Source organism: Hermetia illucens, chromosome 2 (genome assembly GCF_905115235.1).
Source record: "Hermetia illucens chromosome 2, iHerIll2.2.curated.20191125, whole genome shotgun sequence".
Lineage (NCBI taxonomy): Eukaryota > Metazoa > Arthropoda > Insecta > Diptera > Stratiomyidae > Hermetia > Hermetia illucens.
In genome coordinates this window covers 191110206-191134232 of record NC_051850.1, presented here as the reverse complement: position 1 = coordinate 191134232, position 24027 = coordinate 191110206, and the positions used below count along the sequence as shown (strand labels likewise).

At 36.3% G+C, this 24027-nt stretch overlaps 1 protein-coding gene and 1 long non-coding RNA gene across 36 annotated transcripts in view; one reads left to right on the top strand and one right to left on the bottom strand.

Moving 5' to 3' along the window:
* Positions 1 to 15180: 15180 nt before the first annotated feature.
* Positions 15181 to 19426, bottom strand: LOC119647769. Of its 2 annotated transcripts, XR_005248936.1 has the most exons (5): positions 19300 to 19426; positions 19012 to 19222; positions 18711 to 18943; positions 17773 to 18260; positions 15181 to 17429 (listed from the first exon to the last, which is right to left on the bottom strand). It is a non-coding gene; the product is annotated as an uncharacterized LOC119647769 (long non-coding RNA). The 2 variants fall into 2 exon arrangements; XR_005248935.1 differs by lacking the exon at positions 15181 to 17429 and having other exon boundaries at positions 17556 to 18260.
* LOC119647768 (RNA binding protein fox-1 homolog 2-like) overlaps positions 19217 to 24027 on the top strand; it is a 58872-nt gene continuing 54061 nt past the window's right edge. For 26 of the 34 annotated variants that reach the window (XM_038048940.1, XM_038048931.1, XM_038048919.1 and 23 more), the window contains exons 1-2: positions 19913 to 20090; positions 20601 to 20991. In XM_038048940.1, coding sequence (XP_037904868.1) covers positions 20980 to 20991 — 12 coding nt within the window. In that variant the 5' untranslated portion in view covers positions 19913 to 20090; positions 20601 to 20979. Of the gene's footprint in view, positions 19390 to 19912; positions 20091 to 20135; positions 20407 to 20600; positions 20992 to 24027 lie in introns of those variants that run through there. The other 8 variants (XM_038048902.1, XM_038048906.1, XM_038048905.1 and 5 more) reach the window with 8 other exon arrangements.

Below are 24027 nucleotides of genomic sequence, written 5' to 3'. Positions count from 1 at the left end.
ACCCTCAGATCTCAAGATCACAAATCAGGTTCCTTTTCATTATTTTGCAAGTACTTAACGAGAAATTAACATTTAAATCCTGGAAAAGTGATTTTTCAGCTTTTCCTCCATTTTCGTCATCATCAAATCACAGGCTATACACTTGCTCTCAGACGCTGATACCCTCAGATCTCAAGATCACAAATCAGGTTCCTTTTCATTATTTTGCAAGTACTTAACGAGAAATTAACATTTAAATCCTGGAAAAGTGATTTTTCAGCTTTTCCTCCATTTTCGTCATCATCAAATCACAGGCTATACACTTGCTCTCAGACGCTGATACCCTCAGATCTCAAGATCACAAATCAGGTTCCTTTTCATTATTTTGCAAGTACTTAACGAGAAATTAACATTTAAATCCTGGAAAAGTGATTTTTCAGCTTTTCCTCCATTTTCGTCATCATCAAATCACAGGCTATACACTTGCTCTCAGACGCTGATACCCTCAGATCTCAAGATCACAAATCAGGTTCCTTTTCATTATTTTGCAAGTACTTAACGAGAAATTAACATTTAAATCCTGGAAAAGTGATTTTTCAGCTTTTCCTCCATTTTCGTCATCATCAAATCACAGGCTATACACTTGCTCTCAGACGCTGATACCCTCAGATCTCAAGATCACAAATCAGGTTCCTTTTCATTATTTTGCAAGTACTTAACGAGAAATTAACATTTAAATCCTGGAAAAGTGATTTTTCAGCTTTTCCTCCATTTTCGTCATCATCAAATCACAGGCTATACACTTGCTCTCAGACGCTGATACCCTCAGATCTCAAGATCACAAATCAGGTTCCTTTTCATTATTTTGCAAGTACTTAACGAGAAATTAACATTTAAATCCTGGAAAAGTGATTTTTCAGCTTTTCCTCCATTTTCGTCATCATCAAATCACAGGCTATACACTTGCTCTCAGACGCTGATACCCTCAGATCTCAAGATCACAAATCAGGTTCCTTTTCATTATTTTGCAAGTACTTAACGAGAAATTAACATTTAAATCCTGGAAAAGTGATTTTTCAGCTTTTCCTCCATTTTCGTCATCATCAAATCACAGGCTATACACTTGCTCTCAGACGCTGATACCCTCAGATCTCAAGATCACAAATCAGGTTCCTTTTCATTATTTTGCAAGTACTTAACGAGAAATTAACATTTAAATCCTGGAAAAGTGATTTTTCAGCTTTTCCTCCATTTTCGTCATCATCAAATCACAGGCTATACACTTGCTCTCAGACGCTGATACCCTCAGATCTCAAGATCACAAATCAGGTTCCTTTTCATTATTTTGCAAGTACTTAACGAGAAATTAACATTTAAATCCTGGAAAAGTGATTTTTCAGCTTTTCCTCCATTTTCGTCATCATCAAATCACAGGCTATACACTTGCTCTCAGACGCTGATACCCTCAGATCTCAAGATCACAAATCAGGTTCCTTTTCATTATTTTGCAAGTACTTAACGAGAAATTAACATTTAAATCCTGGAAAAGTGATTTTTCAGCTTTTCCTCCATTTTCGTCATCATCAAATCACAGGCTATACACTTGCTCTCAGACGCTGATACCCTCAGATCTCAAGATCACAAATCAGGTTCCTTTTCATTATTTTGCAAGTACTTAACGAGAAATTAACATTTAAATCCTGGAAAAGTGATTTTTCAGCTTTTCCTCCATTTTCGTCATCATCAAATCACAGGCTATACACTTGCTCTCAGACGCTGATACCCTCAGATCTCAAGATCACAAATCAGGTTCCTTTTCATTATTTTGCAAGTACTTAACGAGAAATTAACATTTAAATCCTGGAAAAGTGATTTTTCAGCTTTTCCTCCATTTTCGTCATCATCAAATCACAGGCTATACACTTGCTCTCAGACGCTGATACCCTCAGATCTCAAGATCACAAATCAGGTTCCTTTTCATTATTTTGCAAGTACTTAACGAGAAATTAACATTTAAATCCTGGAAAAGTGATTTTTCAGCTTTTCCTCCATTTTCGTCATCATCAAATCACAGGCTATACACTTGCTCTCAGACGCTGATACCCTCAGATCTCAAGATCACAAATCAGGTTCCTTTTCATTATTTTGCAAGTACTTAACGAGAAATTAACATTTAAATCCTGGAAAAGTGATTTTTCAGCTTTTCCTCCATTTTCGTCATCATCAAATCACAGGCTATACACTTGCTCTCAGACGCTGATACCCTCAGATCTCAAGATCACAAATCAGGTTCCTTTTCATTATTTTGCAAGTACTTAACGAGAAATTAACATTTAAATCCTGGAAAAGTGATTTTTCAGCTTTTCCTCCATTTTCGTCATCATCAAATCACAGGCTATACACTTGCTCTCAGACGCTGATACCCTCAGATCTCAAGATCACAAATCAGGTTCCTTTTCATTATTTTGCAAGTACTTAACGAGAAATTAACATTTAAATCCTGGAAAAGTGATTTTTCAGCTTTTCCTCCATTTTCGTCATCATCAAATCACAGGCTATACACTTGCTCTCAGACGCTGATACCCTCAGATCTCAAGATCACAAATCAGGTTCCTTTTCATTATTTTGCAAGTACTTAACGAGAAATTAACATTTAAATCCTGGAAAAGTGATTTTTCAGCTTTTCCTCCATTTTCGTCATCATCAAATCACAGGCTATACACTTGCTCTCAGACGCTGATACCCTCAGATCTCAAGATCACAAATCAGGTTCCTTTTCATTATTTTGCAAGTACTTAACGAGAAATTAACATTTAAATCCTGGAAAAGTGATTTTTCAGCTTTTCCTCCATTTTCGTCATCATCAAATCACAGGCTATACACTTGCTCTCAGACGCTGATACCCTCAGATCTCAAGATCACAAATCAGGTTCCTTTTCATTATTTTGCAAGTACTTAACGAGAAATTAACATTTAAATCCTGGAAAAGTGATTTTTCAGCTTTTCCTCCATTTTCGTCATCATCAAATCACAGGCTATACACTTGCTCTCAGACGCTGATACCCTCAGATCTCAAGATCACAAATCAGGTTCCTTTTCATTATTTTGCAAGTACTTAACGAGAAATTAACATTTAAATCCTGGAAAAGTGATTTTTCAGCTTTTCCTCCATTTTCGTCATCATCAAATCACAGGCTATACACTTGCTCTCAGACGCTGATACCCTCAGATCTCAAGATCACAAATCAGGTTCCTTTTCATTATTTTGCAAGTACTTAACGAGAAATTAACATTTAAATCCTGGAAAAGTGATTTTTCAGCTTTTCCTCCATTTTCGTCATCATCAAATCACAGGCTATACACTTGCTCTCAGACGCTGATACCCTCAGATCTCAAGATCACAAATCAGGTTCCTTTTCATTATTTTGCAAGTACTTAACGAGAAATTAACATTTAAATCCTGGAAAAGTGATTTTTCAGCTTTTCCTCCATTTTCGTCATCATCAAATCACAGGCTATACACTTGCTCTCAGACGCTGATACCCTCAGATCTCAAGATCACAAATCAGGTTCCTTTTCATTATTTTGCAAGTACTTAACGAGAAATTAACATTTAAATCCTGGAAAAGTGATTTTTCAGCTTTTCCTCCATTTTCGTCATCATCAAATCACAGGCTATACACTTGCTCTCAGACGCTGATACCCTCAGATCTCAAGATCACAAATCAGGTTCCTTTTCATTATTTTGCAAGTACTTAACGAGAAATTAACATTTAAATCCTGGAAAAGTGATTTTTCAGCTTTTCCTCCATTTTCGTCATCATCAAATCACAGGCTATACACTTGCTCTCAGACGCTGATACCCTCAGATCTCAAGATCACAAATCAGGTTCCTTTTCATTATTTTGCAAGTACTTAACGAGAAATTAACATTTAAATCCTGGAAAAGTGATTTTTCAGCTTTTCCTCCATTTTCGTCATCATCAAATCACAGGCTATACACTTGCTCTCAGACGCTGATACCCTCAGATCTCAAGATCACAAATCAGGTTCCTTTTCATTATTTTGCAAGTACTTAACGAGAAATTAACATTTAAATCCTGGAAAAGTGATTTTTCAGCTTTTCCTCCATTTTCGTCATCATCAAATCACAGGCTATACACTTGCTCTCAGACGCTGATACCCTCAGATCTCAAGATCACAAATCAGGTTCCTTTTCATTATTTTGCAAGTACTTAACGAGAAATTAACATTTAAATCCTGGAAAAGTGATTTTTCAGCTTTTCCTCCATTTTCGTCATCATCAAATCACAGGCTATACACTTGCTCTCAGACGCTGATACCCTCAGATCTCAAGATCACAAATCAGGTTCCTTTTCATTATTTTGCAAGTACTTAACGAGAAATTAACATTTAAATCCTGGAAAAGTGATTTTTCAGCTTTTCCTCCATTTTCGTCATCATCAAATCACAGGCTATACACTTGCTCTCAGACGCTGATACCCTCAGATCTCAAGATCACAAATCAGGTTCCTTTTCATTATTTTGCAAGTACTTAACGAGAAATTAACATTTAAATCCTGGAAAAGTGATTTTTCAGCTTTTCCTCCATTTTCGTCATCATCAAATCACAGGCTATACACTTGCTCTCAGACGCTGATACCCTCAGATCTCAAGATCACAAATCAGGTTCCTTTTCATTATTTTGCAAGTACTTAACGAGAAATTAACATTTAAATCCTGGAAAAGTGATTTTTCAGCTTTTCCTCCATTTTCGTCATCATCAAATCACAGGCTATACACTTGCTCTCAGACGCTGATACCCTCAGATCTCAAGATCACAAATCAGGTTCCTTTTCATTATTTTGCAAGTACTTAACGAGAAATTAACATTTAAATCCTGGAAAAGTGATTTTTCAGCTTTTCCTCCATTTTCGTCATCATCAAATCACAGGCTATACACTTGCTCTCAGACGCTGATACCCTCAGATCTCAAGATCACAAATCAGGTTCCTTTTCATTATTTTGCAAGTACTTAACGAGAAATTAACATTTAAATCCTGGAAAAGTGATTTTTCAGCTTTTCCTCCATTTTCGTCATCATCAAATCACAGGCTATACACTTGCTCTCAGACGCTGATACCCTCAGATCTCAAGATCACAAATCAGGTTCCTTTTCATTATTTTGCAAGTACTTAACGAGAAATTAACATTTAAATCCTGGAAAAGTGATTTTTCAGCTTTTCCTCCATTTTCGTCATCATCAAATCACAGGCTATACACTTGCTCTCAGACGCTGATACCCTCAGATCTCAAGATCACAAATCAGGTTCCTTTTCATTATTTTGCAAGTACTTAACGAGAAATTAACATTTAAATCCTGGAAAAGTGATTTTTCAGCTTTTCCTCCATTTTCGTCATCATCAAATCACAGGCTATACACTTGCTCTCAGACGCTGATACCCTCAGATCTCAAGATCACAAATCAGGTTCCTTTTCATTATTTTGCAAGTACTTAACGAGAAATTAACATTTAAATCCTGGAAAAGTGATTTTTCAGCTTTTCCTCCATTTTCGTCATCATCAAATCACAGGCTATACACTTGCTCTCAGACGCTGATACCCTCAGATCTCAAGATCACAAATCAGGTTCCTTTTCATTATTTTGCAAGTACTTAACGAGAAATTAACATTTAAATCCTGGAAAAGTGATTTTTCAGCTTTTCCTCCATTTTCGTCATCATCAAATCACAGGCTATACACTTGCTCTCAGACGCTGATACCCTCAGATCTCAAGATCACAAATCAGGTTCCTTTTCATTATTTTGCAAGTACTTAACGAGAAATTAACATTTAAATCCTGGAAAAGTGATTTTTCAGCTTTTCCTCCATTTTCGTCATCATCAAATCACAGGCTATACACTTGCTCTCAGACGCTGATACCCTCAGATCTCAAGATCACAAATCAGGTTCCTTTTCATTATTTTGCAAGTACTTAACGAGAAATTAACATTTAAATCCTGGAAAAGTGATTTTTCAGCTTTTCCTCCATTTTCGTCATCATCAAATCACAGGCTATACACTTGCTCTCAGACGCTGATACCCTCAGATCTCAAGATCACAAATCAGGTTCCTTTTCATTATTTTGCAAGTACTTAACGAGAAATTAACATTTAAATCCTGGAAAAGTGATTTTTCAGCTTTTCCTCCATTTTCGTCATCATCAAATCACAGGCTATACACTTGCTCTCAGACGCTGATACCCTCAGATCTCAAGATCACAAATCAGGTTCCTTTTCATTATTTTGCAAGTACTTAACGAGAAATTAACATTTAAATCCTGGAAAAGTGATTTTTCAGCTTTTCCTCCATTTTCGTCATCATCAAATCACAGGCTATACACTTGCTCTCAGACGCTGATACCCTCAGATCTCAAGATCACAAATCAGGTTCCTTTTCATTATTTTGCAAGTACTTAACGAGAAATTAACATTTAAATCCTGGAAAAGTGATTTTTCAGCTTTTCCTCCATTTTCGTCATCATCAAATCACAGGCTATACACTTGCTCTCAGACGCTGATACCCTCAGATCTCAAGATCACAAATCAGGTTCCTTTTCATTATTTTGCAAGTACTTAACGAGAAATTAACATTTAAATCCTGGAAAAGTGATTTTTCAGCTTTTCCTCCATTTTCGTCATCATCAAATCACAGGCTATACACTTGCTCTCAGACGCTGATACCCTCAGATCTCAAGATCACAAATCAGGTTCCTTTTCATTATTTTGCAAGTACTTAACGAGAAATTAACATTTAAATCCTGGAAAAGTGATTTTTCAGCTTTTCCTCCATTTTCGTCATCATCAAATCACAGGCTATACACTTGCTCTCAGACGCTGATACCCTCAGATCTCAAGATCACAAATCAGGTTCCTTTTCATTATTTTGCAAGTACTTAACGAGAAATTAACATTTAAATCCTGGAAAAGTGATTTTTCAGCTTTTCCTCCATTTTCGTCATCATCAAATCACAGGCTATACACTTGCTCTCAGACGCTGATACCCTCAGATCTCAAGATCACAAATCAGGTTCCTTTTCATTATTTTGCAAGTACTTAACGAGAAATTAACATTTAAATCCTGGAAAAGTGATTTTTCAGCTTTTCCTCCATTTTCGTCATCATCAAATCACAGGCTATACACTTGCTCTCAGACGCTGATACCCTCAGATCTCAAGATCACAAATCAGGTTCCTTTTCATTATTTTGCAAGTACTTAACGAGAAATTAACATTTAAATCCTGGAAAAGTGATTTTTCAGCTTTTCCTCCATTTTCGTCATCATCAAATCACAGGCTATACACTTGCTCTCAGACGCTGATACCCTCAGATCTCAAGATCACAAATCAGGTTCCTTTTCATTATTTTGCAAGTACTTAACGAGAAATTAACATTTAAATCCTGGAAAAGTGATTTTTCAGCTTTTCCTCCATTTTCGTCATCATCAAATCACAGGCTATACACTTGCTCTCAGACGCTGATACCCTCAGATCTCAAGATCACAAATCAGGTTCCTTTTCATTATTTTGCAAGTACTTAACGAGAAATTAACATTTAAATCCTGGAAAAGTGATTTTTCAGCTTTTCCTCCATTTTCGTCATCATCAAATCACAGGCTATACACTTGCTCTCAGACGCTGATACCCTCAGATCTCAAGATCACAAATCAGGTTCCTTTTCATTATTTTGCAAGTACTTAACGAGAAATTAACATTTAAATCCTGGAAAAGTGATTTTTCAGCTTTTCCTCCATTTTCGTCATCATCAAATCACAGGCTATACACTTGCTCTCAGACGCTGATACCCTCAGATCTCAAGATCACAAATCAGGTTCCTTTTCATTATTTTGCAAGTACTTAACGAGAAATTAACATTTAAATCCTGGAAAAGTGATTTTTCAGCTTTTCCTCCATTTTCGTCATCATCAAATCACAGGCTATACACTTGCTCTCAGACGCTGATACCCTCAGATCTCAAGATCACAAATCAGGTTCCTTTTCATTATTTTGCAAGTACTTAACGAGAAATTAACATTTAAATCCTGGAAAAGTGATTTTTCAGCTTTTCCTCCATTTTCGTCATCATCAAATCACAGGCTATACACTTGCTCTCAGACGCTGATACCCTCAGATCTCAAGATCACAAATCAGGTTCCTTTTCATTATTTTGCAAGTACTTAACGAGAAATTAACATTTAAATCCTGGAAAAGTGATTTTTCAGCTTTTCCTCCATTTTCGTCATCATCAAATCACAGGCTATACACTTGCTCTCAGACGCTGATACCCTCAGATCTCAAGATCACAAATCAGGTTCCTTTTCATTATTTTGCAAGTACTTAACGAGAAATTAACATTTAAATCCTGGAAAAGTGATTTTTCAGCTTTTCCTCCATTTTCGTCATCATCAAATCACAGGCTATACACTTGCTCTCAGACGCTGATACCCTCAGATCTCAAGATCACAAATCAGGTTCCTTTTCATTATTTTGCAAGTACTTAACGAGAAATTAACATTTAAATCCTGGAAAAGTGATTTTTCAGCTTTTCCTCCATTTTCGTCATCATCAAATCACAGGCTATACACTTGCTCTCAGACGCTGATACCCTCAGATCTCAAGATCACAAATCAGGTTCCTTTTCATTATTTTGCAAGTACTTAACGAGAAATTAACATTTAAATCCTGGAAAAGTGATTTTTCAGCTTTTCCTCCATTTTCGTCATCATCAAATCACAGGCTATACACTTGCTCTCAGACGCTGATACCCTCAGATCTCAAGATCACAAATCAGGTTCCTTTTCATTATTTTGCAAGTACTTAACGAGAAATTAACATTTAAATCCTGGAAAAGTGATTTTTCAGCTTTTCCTCCATTTTCGTCATCATCAAATCACAGGCTATACACTTGCTCTCAGACGCTGATACCCTCAGATCTCAAGATCACAAATCAGGTTCCTTTTCATTATTTTGCAAGTACTTAACGAGAAATTAACATTTAAATCCTGGAAAAGTGATTTTTCAGCTTTTCCTCCATTTTCGTCATCATCAAATCACAGGCTATACACTTGCTCTCAGACGCTGATACCCTCAGATCTCAAGATCACAAATCAGGTTCCTTTTCATTATTTTGCAAGTACTTAACGAGAAATTAACATTTAAATCCTGGAAAAGTGATTTTTCAGCTTTTCCTCCATTTTCGTCATCATCAAATCACAGGCTATACACTTGCTCTCAGACGCTGATACCCTCAGATCTCAAGATCACAAATCAGGTTCCTTTTCATTATTTTGCAAGTACTTAACGAGAAATTAACATTTAAATCCTGGAAAAGTGATTTTTCAGCTTTTCCTCCATTTTCGTCATCATCAAATCACAGGCTATACACTTGCTCTCAGACGCTGATACCCTCAGATCTCAAGATCACAAATCAGGTTCCTTTTCATTATTTTGCAAGTACTTAACGAGAAATTAACATTTAAATCCTGGAAAAGTGATTTTTCAGCTTTTCCTCCATTTTCGTCATCATCAAATCACAGGCTATACACTTGCTCTCAGACGCTGATACCCTCAGATCTCAAGATCACAAATCAGGTTCCTTTTCATTATTTTGCAAGTACTTAACGAGAAATTAACATTTAAATCCTGGAAAAGTGATTTTTCAGCTTTTCCTCCATTTTCGTCATCATCAAATCACAGGCTATACACTTGCTCTCAGACGCTGATACCCTCAGATCTCAAGATCACAAATCAGGTTCCTTTTCATTATTTTGCAAGTACTTAACGAGAAATTAACATTTAAATCCTGGAAAAGTGATTTTTCAGCTTTTCCTCCATTTTCGTCATCATCAAATCACAGGCTATACACTTGCTCTCAGACGCTGATACCCTCAGATCTCAAGATCACAAATCAGGTTCCTTTTCATTATTTTGCAAGTACTTAACGAGAAATTAACATTTAAATCCTGGAAAAGTGATTTTTCAGCTTTTCCTCCATTTTCGTCATCATCAAATCACAGGCTATACACTTGCTCTCAGACGCTGATACCCTCAGATCTCAAGATCACAAATCAGGTTCCTTTTCATTATTTTGCAAGTACTTAACGAGAAATTAACATTTAAATCCTGGAAAAGTGATTTTTCAGCTTTTCCTCCATTTTCGTCATCATCAAATCACAGGCTATACACTTGCTCTCAGACGCTGATACCCTCAGATCTCAAGATCACAAATCAGGTTCCTTTTCATTATTTTGCAAGTACTTAACGAGAAATTAACATTTAAATCCTGGAAAAGTGATTTTTCAGCTTTTCCTCCATTTTCGTCATCATCAAATCACAGGCTATACACTTGCTCTCAGACGCTGATACCCTCAGATCTCAAGATCACAAATCAGGTTCCTTTTCATTATTTTGCAAGTACTTAACGAGAAATTAACATTTAAATCCTGGAAAAGTGATTTTTCAGCTTTTCCTCCATTTTCGTCATCATCAAATCACAGGCTATACACTTGCTCTCAGACGCTGATACCCTCAGATCTCAAGATCACAAATCAGGTTCCTTTTCATTATTTTGCAAGTACTTAACGAGAAATTAACATTTAAATCCTGGAAAAGTGATTTTTCAGCTTTTCCTCCATTTTCGTCATCATCAAATCACAGGCTATACACTTGCTCTCAGACGCTGATACCCTCAGATCTCAAGATCACAAATCAGGTTCCTTTTCATTATTTTGCAAGTACTTAACGAGAAATTAACATTTAAATCCTGGAAAAGTGATTTTTCAGCTTTTCCTCCATTTTCGTCATCATCAAATCACAGGCTATACACTTGCTCTCAGACGCTGATACCCTCAGATCTCAAGATCACAAATCAGGTTCCTTTTCATTATTTTGCAAGTACTTAACGAGAAATTAACATTTAAATCCTGGAAAAGTGATTTTTCAGCTTTTCCTCCATTTTCGTCATCATCAAATCACAGGCTATACACTTGCTCTCAGACGCTGATACCCTCAGATCTCAAGATCACAAATCAGGTTCCTTTTCATTATTTTGCAAGTACTTAACGAGAAATTAACATTTAAATCCTGGAAAAGTGATTTTTCAGCTTTTCCTCCATTTTCGTCATCATCAAATCACAGGCTATACACTTGCTCTCAGACGCTGATACCCTCAGATCTCAAGATCACAAATCAGGTTCCTTTTCATTATTTTGCAAGTACTTAACGAGAAATTAACATTTAAATCCTGGAAAAGTGATTTTTCAGCTTTTCCTCCATTTTCGTCATCATCAAATCACAGGCTATACACTTGCTCTCAGACGCTGATACCCTCAGATCTCAAGATCACAAATCAGGTTCCTTTTCATTATTTTGCAAGTACTTAACGAGAAATTAACATTTAAATCCTGGAAAAGTGATTTTTCAGCTTTTCCTCCATTTTCGTCATCATCAAATCACAGGCTATACACTTGCTCTCAGACGCTGATACCCTCAGATCTCAAGATCACAAATCAGGTTCCTTTTCATTATTTTGCAAGTACTTAACGAGAAATTAACATTTAAATCCTGGAAAAGTGATTTTTCAGCTTTTCCTCCATTTTCGTCATCATCAAATCACAGGCTATACACTTGCTCTCAGACGCTGATACCCTCAGATCTCAAGATCACAAATCAGGTTCCTTTTCATTATTTTGCAAGTACTTAACGAGAAATTAACATTTAAATCCTGGAAAAGTGATTTTTCAGCTTTTCCTCCATTTTCGTCATCATCAAATCACAGGCTATACACTTGCTCTCAGACGCTGATACCCTCAGATCTCAAGATCACAAATCAGGTTCCTTTTCATTATTTTGCAAGTACTTAACGAGAAATTAACATTTAAATCCTGGAAAAGTGATTTTTCAGCTTTTCCTCCATTTTCGTCATCATCAAATCACAGGCTATACACTTGCTCTCAGACGCTGATACCCTCAGATCTCAAGATCACAAATCAGGTTCCTTTTCATTATTTTGCAAGTACTTAACGAGAAATTAACATTTAAATCCTGGAAAAGTGATTTTTCAGCTTTTCCTCCATTTTCGTCATCATCAAATCACAGGCTATACACTTGCTCTCAGACGCTGATACCCTCAGATCTCAAGATCACAAATCAGGTTCCTTTTCATTATTTTGCAAGTACTTAACGAGAAATTAACATTTAAATCCTGGAAAAGTGATTTTTCAGCTTTTCCTCCATTTTCGTCATCATCAAATCACAGGCTATACACTTGCTCTCAGACGCTGATACCCTCAGATCTCAAGATCACAAATCAGGTTCCTTTTCATTATTTTGCAAGTACTTAACGAGAAATTAACATTTAAATCCTGGAAAAGTGATTTTTCAGCTTTTCCTCCATTTTCGTCATCATCAAATCACAGGCTATACACTTGCTCTCAGACGCTGATACCCTCAGATCTCAAGATCACAAATCAGGTTCCTTTTCATTATTTTGCAAGTACTTAACGAGAAATTAACATTTAAATCCTGGAAAAGTGATTTTTCAGCTTTTCCTCCATTTTCGTCATCATCAAATCACAGGCTATACACTTGCCCTCAGACGGTGGTGCCCTCAGATTTCAAGATCACAAATCAGGTTCCTTTTCATTATGTTGTAAGTACTAACGAGAAATTAACGTCTAAATCCTCGAAAAGGGACTTTTCAGCTTTTCCCCCATTTTCGTCAGCATCAAATCACAGACTATACACTTGCTCTCAGACGCTGATACCCTCAGATCTCAAGATCACAAATTAGGTTCCTTTTTAAGGTTTTGTGTAATCACAAAACCTTATTAAAATCGGTTTACCGTCTGTCTGTCTGTCCGTCTGTCTGTCTGTCTGACCGTCTGTCTGTCTGTCCGTCACACGCATTTTTCTCGTAGACGGTTATAGCGATTGACACCAAAGTTGGTAGAAAGGTGGGAACTGTCAACGCTCACACATACAGTGAGTCACATCCTTTTACGTCGAATTTAAGGGGGGGCCCCCATACATGCAAAAGGGGGGTGTAAAATTTTTTTCCATCAAATATAGTCATGTGGGATATCAAATTGAAGGTCTCGATTAGTACTTTTCGATGCCGGTCTTAGTTTTGACATTTCTTGGAAACATGGGGAGTGCGGGGGGTTGAAAGTGATCATTTCTTTAAGGGGGCCATTCTCAGAAACTACTAACCCGAAAAATCTGAAAAAAATCAGGAGGACCCCACTACATGGTACCTTGGCTCCGAAATACCTTTCATACCGATATCTGTTCAGATAAAGTTAATAATAGTATATTACTATAATTTTTTGTAATTGGCGGGATACGCCCCTTAAATTCAGCCTAGCGGCACGAAATTCTGCAGTGATGTAGGCTATAATCTAGAGCATGATCATACCAAGTTTGATGGAAATCGCACTATTACTAACAAATTTATAATACGTCGAAATTGTTGCTTGTTTGAAAATTGAAGACCATCAATGTCAATATCACCCGAAAGTGGACATATGCATATATTACGTGCTACGTACTAAGAAATACACAAAACCTTTCGTACCTGAAGCGTCCAGCTTCCGGTTTCCCGACTTGTCATTATTTTGTAAGTGCTAAACGAGGAATTAACGTTTAAATCCTCGAAAAGGGATTTTTCGAGACAAAAATACAAAAAACAAAAATTCTATTTTCCAATACAGCATGTTCTGAGCTGTGAAACATTTAATGTCTTTTGTCTTTTTAGAAACAAAGGATTGTCGCTTGGCTGTCAAATATTTCTAGTTGCGTTAAAAAATTTGTCCGTTTCATAGCTGTAATATGAGTTCCGATGAACACAGTGAGTGATTGAACTTTATTGAATATCAATAATATCAATTTAATATCAATAAAGTTCAAATTGACTCTAAATTTTATTTAGAAAAAAACGTTTATATGGGAAGAAGAAAAGTGCTGTTTTTAGGGTTTTACCGGCAATTATTCGAATTTTTCTCAGCTTCCAAACCTTCCCTAGACCTCCACGGACATTTCAAAACCAAGATAACATAAATCCGTTCAGCCGTTCTCGAGTTTTAACGAGACTAACGAACAGCAATTGATTTTTATATATAAGATTGGGCGTGCAATTGTTGATTCCATGAAACCGTCCACACATGACCAACCATGTTGTGAATGACATTGCAAATTAGCGCCAAGTCGCAGATCTGTGGCCAAGTTGTGTTTGTTCGCTTAAATTGGAGAACAGCTGGAAGAATATCAAAAGATTTGATTATTTGTCAAATGAGTCTTTGATTAGGAACCAAATTTTGAAGATTTTAAAACATAATGGGGTTATTCAATCAGTTGCATGGATTTTGGCCCATAAATTCTAACTTCATTGGAAGCCAGGTTGCACTGCTATCTCGTCTATAATAGAATATGGTTTCCAGTTTATCTTCGTACCAGCAACAATCATCATCGAATTCAATCTGGGCATGTCCGAAAACAGTAGCAATTACCTGAGGTGCGAACCAAGCTATTTTAGTTCAGAATTGAAGCACTGACGCTGACATCGACATAACGATAAAGCACGGAACTTTACTCTCTAAATCGCGCTGAAGAGATATGCGGCCGATTCGTTGATTGTCCTCGAAGAGCTCACAATCTATCGATACAATTTTTTACTGCTTACTGTCTTTTGTTTGGATCCTTGCTTTGATATTTATTTCATATTTAATTCCAAACCAAACTGTCCCATACGTTAAGTGTAAATTAATTTACAATTTTTACGTGTGCTTTCGTTTCCGTGAATCCCTTTGTTGCTTACTTTTCTTTCAAACATGCATACCTGCTATACTAACTTCTATCGTAGTTTTGCTATGAACAAGGAGCTTAATGAAGAATGGGAGGATTTAAATGCTGAGATATGGGTATGTCCTCTTTTTCCCTTGTCCCACCATTATCTAAACTCTGTCGCGTCTATAGTATTGTATTAAATTCGAAAAGGAATACTCCAATGAACGTTCCTGATCAAACTCGGGAGGATTAGTTTTGGCGCGAAATATCCATTAATAGCGTGGTGCTTTGGAAAAAGTATCATATTGTGGGTGACACACTCTAAAATTGAAAGGCAACTACTTGTTTACAACAAAATATGTATATTTATAAAGCTTTCACTCTAGAAGTGTTTAGTTTATATGAGAGGCTAAATTTTCTAGTAAGCATTTCATTTATATTATGACATAGTATAGTTTGAATGGTTTCAACTCCTTAAGGGTACTTAATGGATTTATTAAAATTTTACATAGCCCTGTTTTCATTCAGATTGCGTTGCAAGTTTTTAGAGCGTGGCCAAAATTTCTATAGAATTTGTGATGAACGGACTTATGGTAGCGGCTTAGAGCTTATAAGTATATTTACTGCTTGTTCACTATACCACTAGATCGTTTAAAAATTTCGTCTTGGAGTTATTGTAAGACGAACCAGGCAACGAATACCAATCTGATGATCCATGGCAGTAAATTTGAGCGCAACAAATTTCCCAAGGCTTATGTTTGTATAATTTGGCATCAATGATGATACAATAGAAGTTGTTCACTACACCTTTACTGACATTGATATGATAAATTGAAGACACTTCCTCATCAGATATTCAGGCCTCACCCAATATCACCTGAAGGGAATATCTGGTAAAATATAATGGGTTTCTTACAGAAAATCTGTCTGACGCCGAATCAAATTGTGAGAACTTTGTCTAAAGCCGTATTTCGGATACGTTTCAACAATATGATATTTGTTGTAAATCTGATGAATTAAGTTATTTGATGATTGTATTTCGTCTATGTTTGGACACTAAACTTTTAGCCAAATTCAATTTAGCTGAAGAAGCATTCTTTTTAATGAATTGAGTGAAAAGCTTTATTATTTGCATAAATTCATACGGACGAGTATACGTTGAGATATAATGTTTAAATGCACCATAATCTTAAACGTTAACTGCCGTATTTGCTTTATACATGTTCTGACTTTATAGCGAAGGTTGTAATGTTTGCCTAATGTATGACTTTATCTAAATATTAATTTCTAAGTCTGTACCTCATTTTCCTAATAAAACTTAATGATTTTATTTATTTTTATGTCCCCTGTTCACTCCTTTCCAACTCTTTTTCTGATTGTTATTTGTTTCAATGATACGGTGGATTAGTTTCATTGTCAACACACACATACTGCACAAATGATAAATCTACAGCGGTAAGATCATTTGTTAAGAACTAAAAATTTTCCGATCATACATCTGCTATAAATACATAATTTTCCCCATCATACCACTGTTAATCTTATAAAATTATTTAATTATTCTATTTCTTCTATGCCTGACCACTAAAACTGAACTCTTAGATAAATTTAATTTGGCTGGAGAAGCAGTTACAGGAAAAACCGGAATGAAAGGTTGTTATTTGCGTAAATTCATGTGTCTGGTAAAATACAAGTGAAATTTCTCATAAAAAAACCAAATAAAAGATTGCCTTGTACATCAACACATAAAAGTGATTATTTCAACAGCACAACTTTGATTAGAAACGAAATTTTAATACAATTTCTATAATTGTCGATTATATTGATAAATAATTGCATTTAACTTATTACATCTGTACCAGTTGCACGAATAAAAAACTTCGGATCTGTGCAAATTGTATGGATAAAATCTTATATATGCACAGTAACAATGCATGACTAAAGTCGCCTTCTCGAAAGAGTCTTCAATATTCAACTACATTGCATTAATGCAAATATTCATAAGTTTCAGTTACTATCTATAGCATCAACCATACATATTTGATGAACCAAATTCAACTAAGATTTTATCTAAGTTATTAAAACTTCTGTAATGATGAATAAACAGATTTGAATACAATATCTTTAGGATATATATTTTTTTAAAACTAACCTTTTAATAATTACATTGACAGATAATTGAAAACTCGAAACGTGACTATACTTACCAATTCTCATCTATGGCCAGCTTCAAGTAACTTTGAAGAATTTTTTATCTGGCCGGCTGCCAACCCGAAATAGTAAACACTTTTTTAAACCTAAATCTACAAACTATGATGTGTAACCACAAAATCCCCCCAAATGTTACAATGCATAAAATCTTCAGGGCGCATACTTAAAATGTGTACAATCACCGGTAGCATCTCTACGGATGTGCTAATGATGTCTTTTAATTATTCGTACACTGCGTTGATTTCAATAGTAACTCAATTCCGAGAGGCGAGACTCAGCCTCGTTGGCATTATGCTTCAAGACCTGATCAACTATCGCTTGATGTTCGATAATTGCTATCCATCATTTGAAACAAATAAGTACAAGGCAAATTAAAAATTCATGGTGATTCTTCATAGGTCTGAAATGATAGAAAATAAAGGGTCAGTAAAGAGAATCATATAATAGCGTTTACAAGATGTTGTCTTATTTCTGCTTCACGTGCTTCGTAGTGGCCAAAATGGCATACTTCCTAATTGTTAACAAATTATTTTGCGAAATCGTTTCTTTTATTTATAAGTTTATTTTTCTAATCAAGTAATAAAATATAACTCGGAAGGCTTCAGACAATTCGCTAATAGGTAAGGATAGGCACTCTGGAAAGCAAATTCTCCTCTCTTCCCAGAAGTCGATAAAAGCATCTAACTCAAAAGCCTGAACTTCAATTTCGTTAACACTACCGAAATTATGTCAAATTACTATACTTCCAATATCGTGTCAGCGTATCACAGAATTGACGACAGTTTTAAGCTTATCGATTAGAGTGACGATTACTTTCTACGTGCTGCTGTCCAGTTGTTGCTTTAAAGTAAAAAAGTCCAATTTGAAAATACAACTTTTACATGTATATAATGTAAACATCTGTGATAGAATATATAATTTCTAGCTATCATAAATATTTACTAATTAGTCGCCGGATTTAATATATATTGTTAACTCATTCCTTTAGTTATCAAGTGATTTCCGAAGTATACCACACAGCAAAGGGTATTTATCAAGACTCCATTTAACATTACATGTGACTATATCAGAAAAAAAGCCCTTTTCGAATGCATCGTAACGCTCCATAAATATGTTGCATTTTATACTCCTCATGGCTGAACAGCTTCTTTCATTTCCGATTAAACAGTCTACGTTTACCAGTGACTTGATTTTCATTCTTGTTTCCATAATGTCCGTACTCAACTTAATACTGAAAGTATCAATGCACTTAAAATTAGTATGTTGCATGTATATCTTATTTGTTTAGTAAGGTGTACATGATATTATTAATATTTAACGGAAATATAGAAAGTAAAATAAAATATCATAACTTTAGTGAAACAATAAAGCCTTTGAACGTTTGGTAGACTTGGAAATTATTAATTTCATTTAGATGATCACGGTTCACTGTAGTGCCCGAAAGACTCGCAATCGCACCAAGATGTAGATGATCATCAGTAATATATCACTTTGTCCAAATTTTCAATTAGAAAATGAAATATCGGCACGGATAGTTGTGCAGCCACTACACTTTCCTTTCCTTTTTTCTTGGCTCCATGAAAGATCCAGTACACTTTTTAAACAAGATAAGCGTAAAATATGCAATTTAGAAGAATATCGGTTCAGGAAAGTGGACTCCTTGACCTCATAAGAAACTTACTTGTTCATATAAAACGACTGGTGCCTGCTTCAAGGACATCCCCTGTCCTAAGTTTCGAATTTGCCCTGCAAAGTTTCATTCAATAGACCCACGTTAACTGAGCCGCTTCAAGTTCTGAAGGCGCGCGAGCCGGTCAAACCGTTTGAAATTTAGGTCTAACCGTGAGCGTTGTGTCAGTTTTCGATTGCCTTCGCGCTATGACTTATAAACATTTTGATGGGATGTCAAATCAGCTAAAGAACAAACAGAACATTCCATTAAATCATATTGCATACAATTACATAAAAGATTTCCTTAATACTTCCTCAAAATTCCGCTTTCATAGGTAAACACTCACAAGCCAGAGGGAATGACTTTAATCGCGCTCACCGCGAAGTACGAAAACTGGATTTGATAATTCACCGCTTCTCTGAAGTTTGAGAGACTCTGCTAAGTTGCCAAAGAAGCAAACTTACTGCACGCTGAATTTCAAAATTAAATTTGACAGCCGCTTCTAGAAAGTTTGAGAGACCCTGTAAGTTGTCAAAGGATAATTTTCGCGGAAATTCAAAATCGCTCGAGCAATTCCAATAGAAGTGAAACAAGTCACCCGGGGAATTCGTAAGGCGCTGGGATCCACAAAAACGCTTTCGGCGGGGGTAAGGCGTCCATTCTATCCTTGTCGAAAATCACAGAAACGGTAAATAAGAAAACAGGAGGATTGTTTTATCTCTTCAGAATCGTATATTCCTCTTAACCAATGAAACTGGCAACAGCATCCAAGTTTGTTCCCCGTGACGTGCTGCCCGCAATTAGAATCCAAATGAAATAAAAACTCCCAACTTCTCCTATCCGCCGCCATTTTCGTTGTCTCTTTTTCTTATGGCATCGTTGCACTCGGCGTGGCCGTCTCGCTCGGCAATGCTCTCTTGACAAATGCTTTTCACAGCACGGCTACATATTGTGTACGTACTTGGCAGCTTTAGAGTAAGGCTGCATTTGATAAACAAAATATCTAGGAGAGAGCCACAGTTAACTTTGCCTTGGAGAGAATTGCAAATTGCTTTGCGAAGGAAGCAGAAGACATAGTGGTGTGCGTGGTGCGGGATAATGAAAATTCCGCCTCGCATTCAGCTCATGAGAATACCGCTTGTCGCATAACTACGGACATGTCTGCAATCCGCCGAGTGGCTCACGCCAGGGCGAGTCAACAGTAGAAAGAAAGAAACAGAGGAGAGAGAGCAAAGCCCAGAATTGTTGGAAAACGCCATCAGGATTGTGTCAGATCAAAATCAGAAGTCGGAAAGAATAGAATCTTTCGGGAGATATATTTCAGCGTTAGTGAGTGCTAGTGCGAATCGGTTTACACGGTCTGAAAATTTGATCTGTGGTGATTAAAAAGTATGAGTTTTTGTGGATTATTGTACTGCTCGAAAATTCAGTGATTTGTATCGCTGGCCGTGTTTTTCGTTGCCTTGTGGTCGGGGTTGTGGCATCCTTCAAAGTGTTGCGCTTTTATTGCGGAGATTGGTGCAATGAAGAATTCGAAATTTATCCGAATTTCCAAACGAACCATTAGGATCATATAGAAAATATTTTCCGCAGCGCCTGCTTGAGTTGGAGGATGAATCTCAGACTATTTTTATCTTGAGTGAAATCCCCTCTTTCCTCTGTTGGCCTGCTTGAATTCATCGTGAAAATCCTGCAGGAAAATGAAGTGCGGAAAATGTTGCTCTGCTTCGTAGCAAAGCGAAATTACGAGCTACTGCCTTGAATTTCACTTTTTTGCAGGACTTTCACAAGGCTGTTGAAACTTGCTACTCTATTGAGCCTTTAAGCTCATAGATGTGCTCCTCATCCATAATCATAATCCTCTACACATTAATTTTGAAGATAATTTTTGTTGTGCAGGGTTGTGTTGTACACTTAGGCGGAAATCGAAGAAGGTGGAGAATTTGCTAGATTGCGATTGTTACTATAACAGTGATTCCTCAGGGGTAAAAGCCCAGAAAGAAGTGCCAAATATTTTCATGCATGACAAGTTTAACTAAAATTTGCGTCGCGAATTTCTACCCGAGAACAAAAATCCTCTACTATACTTTTGGATTAGTGCGGCCGTAAGCAAGTGAGTAGATAAACAGTGTTATGTTATAAGCAGAAATCCAGTTTGAACCCACGGATCTATAAACGTCCAGTTGAACTACTGTAGAAAGAGTGTTTTTCTCGACGAAGAAAGCAAAAATCTGTCAAGCTGTGGGGATCAGGGGCCTTTTTTATTCCTCCGCAAGGAATGTATTACCCGGTAAGTATTACATCTGAAAATATTTTTTTAACTTGTATATGACAGCCTAGGTTTTCTTGAGGGTTAAACAAATGCTTTACCTACCCAACATATTCAATATTACATTTTCCAATATTCGACCGTGTGTTTTTGGTTCCTTCCAACTCCAAATCCTCAAGCAGACAATTGTGTTTCAGTCATCACTCTGATTTCTGCCATTATTGGTTGTATCCACAAGATTCTGAAATTGCCAAATGGTTTGTGTTGGGTGGGGAATGGCCTACTGATTTTTGTCTGTCAATGTCAATTTCCTATCGTCCGCGATTTACCGCATCGCATCTCGAGCAATTTTCATAATGGTTTAAAGATCTTCCTGTGGAATTTGTCGATGTCAATGTGTCTGGACTGTTTCCTCCATTATCGCCTGCTTTCATTGGTATTTCCAGTGGGATCAAAAGTGAGCTGCGCGTCTTCCATGTGGTCGACACATTGAATATAGCTCCACATGTGGGGTCGTCGAGCGCTAGTCTGCAAACTGAATGGCCTCCAATGCGGCTTCCAAGTCTCATGGCTTTTTCCGTGAGCTCATCAGCAATGTGTAATAGCAAAGCGGCAACCATGGCTGTATATGTGATTGGGAGAAAATGAGAGAAAATGCTTGAGGAAGCTTCTTGTTAAAGCTTGAGACTTGCTATAGTAAAAAGTAAATACATAGCAGCTCAAATACAATGAAGAATACCTAAGGGTCTAGAAGGTCCAGCATAGCGCCATGTCAAAGAAGCAAACAGGCAGCATGTTTTCTTGCTAAATTTTGCAGATTTGTTGCTCGCCGATTTCTGGTTGCACTAGCACTCTTTTAGATGTCATTACACCAAATTGCGGTTAGTGAGCAATTTAGTACATACACCCTTTATGATGATTTCATAAACTATTTACTGAATCAATGGCAAATTTCGTACTATTGTCAAAATCTACTTACCTTCGGAATTTTCGTTTTGCTAATGTATTCTATTTCTAAAATAATATTTCCGGAAGCAATTCATAAAACAAACTAGGAATTTCCGAGAAAATTGCACTGTCCAAATTAATCTTACAGGCAAGGCTATGATATTTTTAATAGGCACATATTCCGAAAACATTAAGTAGTAGCAAGCCATGATAATTGAAATTGCTCTAATAATATCGTAATGGCTTTAATCGTTATGAAATGCAATTGTAAAAAAATACATCATAATATGTCCTTAAAAATCCCAAATGGACGTGCAGATTCATATGTAAATGACGGATACGAAAAATGTCCCATAAATTATGTTGTTGGAAAGTAAAATAAAAATGTACAACTATTACAAATAGACATGACAGAAAACATTAAATATATTTATAAACAATATGAACGAGGCGTTGAATTAAGACCTTTCCATGAGACGTTGCGAGCTATAAATTGAACTTGCAACATCACTTCTACGAAACCTACGAAACAGCTGTAAATTACAACCTATTTTCCACCATTTCTACTTAAGATGTATGCAATTTAGATTGCATCAACTCCATTTTTCCCGAAGTTGGATCTTAACCTTGGACTTAGCGAAGTTAGTTGAACTTAAACCAGGAGTTTTAGGATATTTGGACCTGAACCGATTCCCACAAATGTAGAAGTTAAACAAGTCGGGAAACCGGAAGCTGGACGCTTCAGGTACGAAAGGTTTTGTGTATTTCTTAGTACGCAGCACGTAATATATCCATATATTATGTGAGAGTATCCACTTTCGGGTGATATTGACATTCATAGTCTTCAATTTTCAAAGAAGCAACAACTTCAACGTATTATAAATTTGTTAGTTATAGTGCGATTTCCATCAAACTTGGTACGATCATGCTATACGTGATGGCCTACATAACTGCAGAATTTCGTGCCGCTAGGATGAATTTAAGGGGGGTTTCCAGGCAATTACAAAAAATTATAGTAATGTACTATTATTAAATTTATTTGAACAGATATCGGTATGAAAGGTATTTCGGAGCCCAGGCACCATATAGTGGCAGCCTCCTGATTTTTTTTCAGATTTTTCGGTTTGGTAGTTTCTGAGAATGGCCCCCTTAAAGAAATGTTCACTTTCAACCCCCCGCACTCCCCACGTTTCCAAGAAATGTCAAAACTAAGACCGGCTTCGAAAAGTACTAATCGAGACCTTTAATTTGATACCCCACATGACTATATTTGATGAAAAAAAAATTTACACCCCCCTTTTGCATGTATGGGGACGCCCCCTTAAATTCAACGTAAAAGGATGTAACTCACTGTATGTGTGAGCGTTCACAGTTCCCACCTTTCTACCAAATTTGGCGTCAATCGCTATAACCGTCTCCGAGAAAAATGCGTGTGACGGACAGACAGACAGACAGACAGACAGACGGACAGACAGACAGACAGACGGTAAATCGATTTTAATAAGGTTTTGTGTTTACACAAAACCTTAAAAAAGGGCATGGTTGAACATGAATATTGCAACGCAGCTACTTAATACAATCTTTATCAAAGCAATAAAAGCTAAGCTGGGCAAGTTGACTTCAAATTAACAAAACTATTGCTGTAACTTTTAATTATGATTACTGCAAACTGATATGTTTGTAAATATGATAGTAAAGTATTGAGGAGGCAAAACTTATCCTCGGTCTACTAAATTGAGTTTGAATTATTCAAATTTTCTCAAAGGTTAATATAAAGTTAAGAATTTATTTATTTCAACATATGGTAATTTTATGAACTATCTTTCTACAATGCTGATTATTGAAGAAGATATAACTTTTGTAGTGTACGTGATTCTTTAATACTGATTGAGTTGTTTGCGTGGTGGATCGGTAGACTTTCAAAATATTCGTTTGGTTTGCTATATTTTTTCATTCGGACCGATTTCACTTACACCACCCGTGACGTAAAACTACAAATCATTATATTGAAAAAGTTCAGATGAATTTGCTGATCGTCGTGAAATCAAAAGAATTCAGCTCGTAACTTACAGTCGCAACTATTTTTACTAAAAATAGTGCATACACACA